At 34.8% G+C, this 12,094-nt stretch overlaps 1 protein-coding gene across 1 annotated transcript in view; it reads left to right on the top strand.

Moving 5' to 3' along the window:
• The window catches only part of LOC107590980 (CUGBP Elav-like family member 2), a 101,611-nt gene that overhangs the window by 57,992 nt on the left and 31,525 nt on the right, over positions 1-12,094 (top strand). Inside the window, exon 3 of the mRNA XM_016279951.1 lies at positions 10,085-10,219. Coding sequence (XP_016135437.1) covers positions 10,085-10,219 — 135 coding nt within the window. The remainder of the gene's footprint in view (positions 1-10,084; positions 10,220-12,094) is intronic.

Raw genomic sequence — 12,094 nt, 5'->3', positions numbered from 1 at the left:
GGCCTATACGAGAAATATATCTTTACTTAAATAATAAATTAAGAAAATGAAAGGAAAACTGTAACAAGTGGCCTAGTATGCAGAGTTTCAGTTAATTTTTGTGCTGCGCGAAAGGAAACCAGATGGCAGAAAGCGGCATCCTATTTTTCTTTAGGCTTATTTTACAAAAGCACAAAGATTTGTTTTTATTGTGAATGCACACAAATAAAGGCAAACCTTTTACAATTCCGATGATCTTTGACTAAAAGGAGTAGTTGCTTCCACTGTTAGAAGGAACAAATTCAAATGATTGCGCCGGCACCACTTTGCTACCGTGACAATGCAGCCTGTTCATTATTATAATAAATAGTCAGTCAAACATATGGAATTGAAGCCATTTGTGCATTTTGAGAGAGAGAGAGAGTCCGATTATCTTTATGACTAAAAGGAGTAGTTGCTTCCACTGTTAGAAGAAAAAATTCAAGTGATTGATTGCGCCGGCGCCGCATGCGTGCACACAGTTAAGCATTGCTATCTTGACAATGCAGCCTGTTCATTATCATCATAAAATACAGTCAGTCAAACATATGGAAAAAAACACACTGCTCAGTTTAAATATGTAGTAAAATCTGTGCTGTTAAGTGTTATCACCGTACCGCCGTGATGTTATGCAAAACATTTTGTTTTACGTGGATATTGGAACGTGAGTGAATAAATAATATTTTGCCATTCAAATACATCGCGAATACGGAAACATTTGATTTTGTGTGGAATGAGAGACCCAATGTTGGTTTCAGTTTAGTTTTAGCCTAAATTAATTTGTTTTAGCTTGTCGTTTATATTGCTATAGCTTCTTATATTTTTAATTCTTGTTATTTTCTAAATACTGTTAATTGAAAGGCTTTGTTGTGGAGTGAGGGGAACAATAATAGCCTAGCTATGTTTACAGTGTTTATTATAATTATAAACATTTCGCATCGGCATTAGGCCTATTTCTGAATGAAATAATAAAATGCGACTTATATGCGCCTTATGCTTTTTTTTTTCTCCAAAAAACTAAAAAATGTTATACGCGTAGCGTATTTTAACCATGCAGCAAATCTTTTTAAATATTTTGATAAATTACTGGAATAAATAAATAAATAAATGACTTTTTAAACAGTTTAACTGATAGTATTAATCGGTCAAAATTCTTACCGTCGGTTAACCGGTTAAAATTAACATCCCTAATTAAATTACTTTCAATTAAATATAGTTCGAATTATATAACAAAGTATCAAAACAAGTAGCTCTTTTCCCCGTATCGAAAATAAAATAAAATAAATATAAATATTTATTTGTAAAGAACAATAGTAAAAATTGTATTAGTAATAATGATACAACAATCGTGGTACTGAAGTGGGATTCATTTTAAAGAAATATAGCACAGCTACACTTTTTAATCAATTATTTTTCAAAAAATTAAAAGTGTTCATTATCAAACGTAAAAACATCTTTCTGTTACTGTTAGATGTGCAAATAGCCCAGCATGAGCCCTGGGTTTGTAAGCCTGTATGATATTATGGAATCCGTCCGTCAGCGAGTCTGAGCACGAGTACGAACGGTCACAGAGCTCTTGAGGCGGTTGTACGCCTCGTGGTTTTATCCTGTCTTATCTGTCTCAGGTGAGGCATGGGCTTTCAGACCGTACGTCAGCAGTCCTGCCACGTACGGCTGTGGAAAACACTTTGAGGACGGCTGTTCTGACCTCCCTGCCTGGGATTGTCAAAAGTTTCCAGTGTCGCAACACGATTAAACACGAACCGCTGTCAACAGCCAAGGAATGAGTTGCTGGCAGAGTCGAGAAAGCCTGCGTTTCCTTCACTTTTGCTGACAACACAAGAATGAACAGGATCTTATTGGCTGACTGTTTATTATTAGCGTATTAGCGTTGTTTCAAAGGCAGCATTTTAATGGTTTTGCACACCTCTATTTTCTTGAAGGAACAGGAAAAGGAGAATGATATGCAAAATCAATGAGCCACAATGTGAAGCCACAATCTGAAGTGCCCCTTCACATTAAAGATGGAAAATCAGCAACAGTAACCACTCTTCAATTAGCAAAAAAAAATATATATATTTTTAGACAATCCTTTAGCACAGACGTTTTCAAATTTGTTGATGCCAAATCAACTTTTTGATGCCAAAATGGACCAACAAATAAAATAATTAACTTGCTAGGGACCCCCTTACTAAAATTTGAAAGCACCTCAGGAAAAAATACAACACAACTGCACTTTTTTTTTTTAATTATGTATATTGATATGGAGATGAACAAAGGGGAAAAAATATATTTTTATATTATTCTTATTCTTAATTGTATTATTATTATCATTTGCATTTTATTACTTACTACTACTAATAATATGTGTGTATATATATATATATATCTGTGCCTGTGCTGCGATTATGATAAATTATGATTTTTATTTTACAAATAAACTATTATTATTTGAATAATATTTTATTTATAACTTTTAATACGTACAAACAGTACGGTTTCATTCATATTATTATTATGAATAATAATAATAATAATAATAATAACAATGCAACATAGTAAATTGGCACACTGATTGGTCAGCTAATATGAGTTCATAAGTGTGTATATAGCTTTTTACAACAGGTTTGAACATAACTCATCTGTCAGAACTATCAGAATTCTTAACCTTATTCTCATCTTTACCTTCACTGGTCTTACGCAAGCGTACAGTGCCTTCCAAGTCTTGATGTAGTGGAGTGTTACTTAATGCTACTGGAGTATTATGAGCTCATGTAGTATTACTGTTAGAATAGCTGTGCGGTGTTTAGGCTTATGTGGTATTAACTCAAATCTGTGTACACAAAACACTTGTGAATACTCCCCCTATATCAAATGTTTCACAATTGATTCATACAAACAGTACCATGTTTATGAAAACATTTTTTTTTTTTAGCATTTATATAACTGTAAATTTACGCCATAAAGTCTGGTCCACACTCAAGCTCATTTTGGCCACTTAGATAGGAAGCGACAAACCAGCATTTTCATTCTCAAAACCAACCAGTTAGATTTAAGCTTACAATTTTGAGAACGCTCTTAGTACTTTTGTGCAGACAGCCAGCAAACAATCTGGGCCTTATGGCGCTTTTCCTCTGCATGGTACGGCACGCTTTTGGGGCGTTTTCCACTGTGTACAGCACCTGGTACCTGGTACTTTTTTCAGCACCACCTCGGCTGAGGTTCCAAGCGAGCCGTACCGTTACCAAAATGTGACGTGTAAACCCTGCTGATCACTGATTTGCCAGAGAGAATCGTCACTAGTGGGCGTCATTGAACTTGCGACACGTGACACTAGACCCGCTAGATTAAATCAGCACAGCCAGCGAGGATCAAACGCAACTTTTTTTGAACGAACGCAAAAGTTTCGAACGAGCGCACCTTTTTTTAAACAACAAAACAATGGCTGTTTCGTGGTCTGTTGAGGAAGCACAGATGTTCCTCTCGTTGATAGCCGAGGAGCGGATCCAGCGAGAGCTTGATGGGATGACGTGGAAAGAAAACGTTTTTCAGGAGGTCACGGCAGTAGAGGTGGCACAACTATAACGACATGTCTATAATCCCGCCCACTCTAAAGCAGTACTATACTCCAGTGAAAACGCAAACTGAGCCGAGCCGAGCCGAGCCGTTCCATGCAGTGGAAAAGCGCCATTAGACTACGTGTCTATTTAGCAGATGCCTATGGTACTCTATTTCTGAATACAGTCCTCTGAGACCCTTGGGGTCGGTATTTTGCTTCAGGCACAATGGTGATTGATCAGAAACAGGATCTCATTCAGATAGATGCTGTGCTTTTAAACATTGTTCATCAAAGAGACCTAAAAGAGTAAAAAAAAAAAAAGTTTTCAACAATAATAATAATAATAATAATATGAAATGGATATTGAGCGGCAAATCAGCTTATTAGAATGATTTCTGAAAGATCATGCAACACTGAAGACTGCAGTAACGACTAATACAAATTCAGCTTTGCATCACAAGAAGAAATCATATAAAAAAAAACTATTAAAATAGAAAACAGTTATTACAGTAAATTGTGATAATTAAAATGTTTTACTCTATTTTTGATGAAATAAATGCACCCTTGGTAAGCATACGAATGCTCTCTCAAAAACATAAAAAAATTGTACAGATCACAACATTTTGAACGTTAGAGTATATCATAGCACTAATATTAAAATTCTGTCCGAGACCAATTAAGCCAATGATTTTTCATTGATTTTTGCGGCTGATAAACAATACATGCTGGATATTAAAAATGACTCCAATAAATTTGACCAAATAAATAAAAAATAAAATAATGAAAACTAAAATGCATGGGTTTGGAACATCATAATATGCAATACAAAAAAATGAACTGAGATTTGATAAAAATCATTTAACAGTGTTATTAAATGATTAGCATTTTTTTTTAAATTAAATATCTTAAATATAGGACAGTAACCAATATAGTACCGTATATATGTAATATTTTACTACAAGTTTCTCCATATCACTTGGATTTGAACCACCTGAAACATGTTTGTGTACTTTTGTACAGCAGTGTTAATTTCGTCAACGAAGACGAGGACGAAAAATATTCGTTATCGAACTTTTTTTTTCTGTGACTAAGACGAGACGTTGACGAGCTAAAACTAATATCTGATGATAAAAACTATGACGAAATTTATGCCGTGTCTTCGTTAACAAGACGAGACGGGACTATAATGTTATTTGAGGACTACCGGGCATTCAAAATACATCCTAAAGGCTACTGTCTTGTCCTTCAAAATGTGCGTCCCTGTCATTGGATTTCAATCGGATAAGGGGCGTTTGCAAATCTAGTCTCAGTATGGCAGCCGCAGTGGATGGATAGACTACCAAAACGCGAACTAGCGATCTGAAACAATGGCCTCAGCACCTGAAGGGGTAGGGATAAGGTGACCAGACGTCCCGTATTTCCCGGAAGTCACAATTCGATGTTGATTAACTTAAAGTGTCTATCGTGTAGAGTATCTCACGTAGACGTAGAAACAGGTGGGTGAAAACTGAATGTGTGTCAGTATTACATGCATGCCTTCCATCTTAAAGGGACAGCATTCCTAATTAAGTACCTATCCGTGTCATTAATGTTAACCAACAAAAGATGTTAAATAAATGTACAAATGTTAAGTAAATCTCCTGTATCTGAAAAATGAGTTTAATTTGTATCTCTTTCATATTTGTCTTCTTATGCTTGTCTTATTATGCTTTGTCTTATTATGTAACGATTCACTCAACTCACGATTCGATTCGATTCACAATTTTGATTTCACGATTCGATTCACGATTTTTTTTTTTTACAAAATGACATTTAAGACAAATTATAAATTAAATGGGTCCTTTTATTAATGCTTGGACAAAATTCTGCACGTTTCTTTGTGAAATTGAATAATATACTAATAGAGCACTTGCGTATTATTGCTCTTTTGTTGGTTTTGTCCTCATTTGTAAGTCACTTTGGATAAAAGCATCTGCTAAATAACAAAATTGAAATATAATGTAAATGTAGATAGCAAAACTAAATTGAAATTTTAAAACAAGCCCCAAATCAAATACATAAGTAACACAAATAAAATAAATCTCTTCATATAAACAAACTAAGGCTTTGTCTGTGCTCTTTCCGTTTAAAATTAGAGGCAACCACTGCATTTTAATCTTGATCCAAACAAAGATGCTGCATACATGCAACATGAGCCGTTTTTAATCTAAATTGGATTGTATAATTTCGAAATTTGAAGCAAAAACAGAATGATTTGACAGTTTTGTGAAACTATACTTAAAAATATCTGCATGAAACTGAAACAGCAGACGAGCTGAAAGAGATGCAGTTTCACTCTCTGCCAGCAGGTGGCGCTTAAAGTATTTCCTTGGTTTCTGCTGTAAACAAAGCAGCGCTGCACTTATGAACTTTAATATGCATTATACAGAGGCAAGATGAATAGAAAAAAATACCATCTAAACTTTTCTAAAGGCAGTAAGTTCCCCTCAGACATACATTCATATAAACTCCTACCCTTAATTGAATCGCGATTTGTTTAGCATCTCAACCGATTTGAATCGTCACATATTTAAATCGATTTTCAACCGGCTTGGGTTAATCGTTACATCCCTAATATTATCTATATTATATATGAACAACTATCATATTTATAAGTTGCTCCCTTTTCACTACTGTTAAAGGGATAGTTCACCCAAAAATGAAAATTGTCATCATTTACTCAAGTTTTTCCAAATTCAGTCACATTTCTCATAAGCTTAATTGATTTGGTCTAAAGAGAGAAGAATTAATGACTATTTTTGTTTGAAGACTACATATGAAATAGCTACCAAAATAAATGTTGGTAACTGCAGTTTGACCAAAATAATGACTAAAAGTAATGACTAAAAATGCAATGACTTTTCGTCGACTAAAACTATGAAAGACTCAAATGACTCAAATGTGACTAAGACTATTAAGCATTTCCGTCCATCAAAGACTGTGAACGTGTGTGTGTGTGTGTGTACGCGTTTTTGTGACAAATGAGGACATACATTTGTATAATGACAAAGGTGTGACATAGGTATTACAAGGAGAAGGTGGCTGTCAAAACAAGATTTATTTTATGAAAACATAACAATAGTGCTATAAAAAAAACCTGACAGATAAACTGTTTTCTTGCTTTTAGTGTCTGGGTTTTATTCTCATTGTTTTCAAATCATCTTTTTGTTTAGTTAGAAATGTTGTTTTTCCTATTCCGAACCCTTTAGCCTACGGCAGATCTAGAGATGTCACATACGATTATCATATCAATTGCTGCCATAATCAGACCGTCTCTGAAGTGGCGTCTGTGAGGACGATTGAAGTCTAATGTAGGACATGTCTGTTAAAGTATCCTCCAGCTGTGAATTCATCTCTCTCTCTCTCTCTTTCTCTCTCATAATGTGATTGTACATTAATTTAGTTCACTGAAGCCTGCTTATACACTACAAGATCAGTTCAGTCTTGTGAATATGCTTATTGTGAAGTTTTTGGGCAGTAGACATTCATTTACAGTAATTACAGTTGCAAATGAGCAGGCCCAAATGAAATCTGAAGACTTTATGCGTATTTTGAAGGAAAATTGCAATACTCTGCAGAATGGATTTTAAAATGTTAGCTGAGGGGATTAATAAGACTGCAGTTGAAAGTAAAATCAATATATTTAATGAGAAAACATATTTGCAAATTTAATTTAAAAAAAGCCGGGTGGACCTGCTTATGAGGAACGAATGCGTTTGTGATGTACGATTTATGGATGAATTGTTCTGTTAAACTTAATATATCTATCTATCTATCTATCTATCTATCTATGATCTCCTTGTTGCCCTATTAGATTGAAATATTGATTAAAAGATTTCCACCTGTGTGTGTGTGTGTGTGTGTGTGTGTGTCATCTGTTTATAACGTATGACAGATGCTATCAATTTCCCTGTCTGAATCGGTTTAAAGAAGGTCTGTGTGCATGCTATAATAAAGGTAGTTGCAATCTTTTTTTGTATACTTATTTTAAATTACATATCACTTACTGCCAGTGTTTATGCCACTGTGTGTGGGTGTGGGTGTGTGTGTGTGTGTGTGTGTGTGTGTGTATGTTCAGGAGAGTGTGGCAGCTTATAAAAGCCCCACTGTGTGCCCATCTGTCTGACTCCTGTGATCTTTTACCCAAACACACAGTGTGTGTCCTCAAACCACTGGACTACACACACACACACACACACACGGAAAACTAATTTTCTAAAAACATGTAAATCATGTAAACCTAAAACATCTGAATATATATTTTTAATTGTAAAAACAAAAATTGTATATGGTCTGTATCCAACAAACTTGGGTCTTTTAAAAGTAATCTATCCACAGTCCGAAAAAAAAAACGTGTGTCCTACAGGATCAGATGCCTGAGGATGCCAGCAGCAGGGCAAACCATCAAAGACTGTGAACATGTGTGTGTGTGTGTGTGTGGTGAAGGTCAAAGATCAGAGTTGAAATGAAGTAAACGGATATCTCCAGTTATTTCTGACTGCTTTTATAATTTGATCCAACCCATGAGTTATGGAGCTGTCATTCTGTCTTCAGCTGCAGATGTTGACTTTCAGGCTTCTGTATGTGCGTGTTGTGAGAGCAAGCATGTATATTTCATGAGAAACTGGTAACAGAGCATGATCTCTGTAATTAGTGACATGGCCTTTAATGGGAGAGGATTAGAATGCACACGTCCACAAACGCTGTGACGGCCACATGTGAGCACACACACCGTGCAAAGAAGACAACATGAATATTGGAAGACAGATACCGTACACACAGAGCCGTGTGTGTGTGTGTTGGACAGATCTGGTCTCTGGCAGTATATCAAAGCTGGACTCAAACTTGTGGAGTTGACCATGAAGCTGAAGGTGTTACAAGAGGAGGAGAGATTTTGAGAAAGAAAAAGAGAAAATAAATGAGCAACCAAAAGTGGAGGTGTAGGCTTAGCAGATGTTCACACAGAACATGTTCTTGCTTTCAAAGACCGTAAGCACAGCAGAACTGAACAGAGCAGGGGTTTCAAGACTCATGTTTTGAGTTTTTAATGTGAATTTTACAATGGTTTTAATACAGTTAATTTGGCTATTAAGTTTCCTAAAAATTGCGCTAATATACTAGTTTCACACATCTTTGTGTCGCAACTTTTGTGTATTTGAGCACGAAGATAAAGGTAATCGAATAGCATCTCTGATTTTAAATCTTAATACAAAAAAATTATGAATGGGGAAGTTGGATTTATTTTATCAAATCAGTTCAGGTTATATATATATATATATAAATACATTTATTTATTAATGTTTATATGAAATATTTGTTTCACCATTTGTTTGGTCAGCATTTGTTTTGTTTTTGTTTTTTTAAGAACAAATGTGACCCTGAACCACAAAACCAGTCTTAAGTGTAAATTTTTCGAAATTGAGATTTATACATCATCTGAACGCTAAATTAATAAGCTTTCCATTGATGGTCGAGAGACAACTGTTTGAAAATCTGGAATCTGAGGGTGCAAAAAAATCTAAATATTGAGAAAATCGCCTTTAAAGTTGTCCAAATGAAGTCCTTAGCAATGCATATTACTAATCAAAAATTAGGTTTTGATATATTTATGGAAAGAAATTTGCAAAATATCTTCATGGAACATGATCTTTACCTAATATCCTAATGATTTTTGGCATAAAATAAAAATCAATTATTTTGACCCATACAATGTATTTCTGGTTATTGCTACAAATATACCCCGGCGACTTAAGACTGGTTTTGTGCTCCAGGGTCACATATACCTAATTATGGTGACGGTAATCCCTTATTAGGTCAAAATATCATTTCAATAAATATGTTCCTTAATAGGTTTTATACACAATATTATATTAAGTATTATATTAATACTAATTACATTTTATTAATTTTATAATGTGTGCGCGTGTGTGATATATAGTTGCTTTTGTTTTGGTCATAAAGGAGAAAAGAAATAACCTTGCTGTGAGACATTTTAGACCAAATGGCTAAATATGGTGATATTGTATTGCAAATTGTCAAAAAGTAGGGGAAATTGTCAAAAACCCTACATGACACAACACCTTAAAAACACATTGCTGAAAATACAGCATTACACAATCAAACCCCCCACCCCCAAAGACATCTGCCAGGTTTGTACATAGACTGACAATTGAAGAACTGTGCAGACGAAATGGCAAAATGCGTACGGCAAATTCTTCAAAAAAATTGTTGGCTAGAGATTAAGAGAACAAGAACAAGCGTGCGTGAAAGAAAGATGGAACACAATAAACATTTCATCGGCAAAGTGCTGACAAATCACCTTCATCAAACCCCCGACACGCGTACGTCTCCATTCCGCTAGCGTCTATCGAGATGAAGAATAGAGTCAGCGGAAAAAATGACGACACATTAACAAGATTACAGCGATAATGTAGAACATCAGTGCGGCAGTGAGACGAGGTTGATTATGTGCTGGCGTGAGCGTTAATGAGTGTGTTGTAGTAAATGTGCCCCGTGTTTGTGTAAATGTAACCCGTGTGTGTCCTGTGTTTCAGATGCACCATCCCATACAGATGAAGCCCGCAGACAGTGAGAAGTCTAATGGTGAGTGTTTGTATGCGTCTCTTTTTTTTTTTTCTCAGGTCGTCTGACTGTATGTTTGTTCTGGGGGTTTGTCTCTGTGTTTGTGTGAGGGACTGGGAGATGGATGAATTATTGAAACCCAGGAGAGCCGCGGGTCAAGAATAGTTTAAGTGTCTGCCCTGGCAGTGATCCAAACGCATACACACACACACACACACACACACACACACACACACACACAAGTTTATCATATGTTGTATAAAATTAACAATATCAACTTTAGCATTGTTTTCTTGCCATATATTGTTTGTCCTTTTTATTTTAGAGATCCAGCTATAAATTTCTAGTTTTGTATTTGTATGTAAATGTTTAATGTATATAAAGTTAATGATGCCATTTGTAAAGATGCAATATAAAAAGTAAATATTGAACCAAATATGTCTCCTACTTCACTGTGGTTGGATTTAAAAATGTACAGCAGCAAAACTAATATCTGGAAAAGGTATTATTCCAAAACTTAATTGGTCCTGGCCTTGAATCCTTAAAGTGGGAATTTGTTATTCCATGCTAGTCACACACACACACACACACACACACACACACACACACACACATAAGCCATATTGCTCACAAATGAGATTGTATAGATGTGCTTAGGAAGTAAAGTGTAAGGGAGCTGCTGCTTGGCCAGTTGCCCACATTTCCAGAGACTTGAGAGCAGAATGATGATTTAACTATTACACTGTTACTACTATAACCTGCCCATAAAAAAATAAAAAGAATATATTTTATATAATAATATAATATAGTCTTAATGTAGTACAAATTTGCTTTGCCACCGTTCAAAAGTTTGGGGTCAGTTAGATTTTTTTTATTTAATTTTATTTCTAGGCTGTATTTATTTGATCAGAAATACAGCGAGAACAGCAATATTATGAAATAATGTTACAATTTAAAATATATATTTGTTATTTTTATTTTAATATATTTGAATTATTCTTGTGATGCAAAACCAAATTTTCAGCAGTCATTACTCCAGTCTTCAGTGCAATAAAATTTCAATATTTTGTGTTTATATAAATGTTTATTAAACATCTATTGTAAAATAATAATCATTTCAAATGTATTTGTAAATCAAATAAAAATATTACATCATAGGTGGTCTGTGTTTAATACACGAGCTAAAATATGTAATCAGATAGAAATTGCTATTGTGTAGAGTAAAACTTGCTTGCAAACCATATTAATGTTGATTGTTTTGAGTCGATTATTTTCTGTGAAACAATTTGTCAGACTGTTTCACAAATCGGTCTGGATGATTCATTCCCAAATTACTCTGTAACAGAATTATTTGCCAAAAAAAATCGTATCCATTGATTTTTGTAAGTCTATGGATAATAACTTTCTTAATACTAGTTATTGGTCATATTGTATTTGATTTGCTTCATGTTATTCCAAAGAATAATATTTCATCAAAATGTAATAACTTGTTCTGCCTCTAAAATGACTTATTATGGATAAAATGGTGTGCGAATAGCATTTCATGTATTTTCTTCAGAGTCAGATTGGGCTCTGCTGCTTGTCTGTGTAAACGGATCTGTCTCTGTCTGTCTCTCTGAGTGACAGTGATGTTATAGATATGACCCTCCATAAAACCACTCCATCCTCACATAGAGGATATTATATCAGATGTTCACTGTAAGCTTAGCTGTAATGCATTCATTCTGCTTATTAGTGAACACTGTAACCCATCAAACTGAGAACCCTGCTCCTGTGTGTGTGTGTGAGTGTGTGTGTGTGTGTGTGTGTGTGTATGTTTGTGTGTGTGCAGTTAATCTTCTGATATGACACTGTGTGTGTGTGAGTGAGTGTGTGTGTGTGTCTGTGTGTGTGTGT

The sequence above is a fragment of the Sinocyclocheilus grahami genome, unplaced genomic scaffold, assembly GCF_001515645.1.
Source record: "Sinocyclocheilus grahami isolate Dianchi unplaced genomic scaffold, SAMN03320097.WGS_v1.1 scaffold135.1, whole genome shotgun sequence".
Classification (NCBI taxonomy): domain Eukaryota; kingdom Metazoa; phylum Chordata; class Actinopteri; order Cypriniformes; family Cyprinidae; genus Sinocyclocheilus; species Sinocyclocheilus grahami.
The sequence above is the reverse complement of the archived record's forward strand: the minus strand, read 5'-3'. Positions and strand labels throughout refer to the sequence as shown.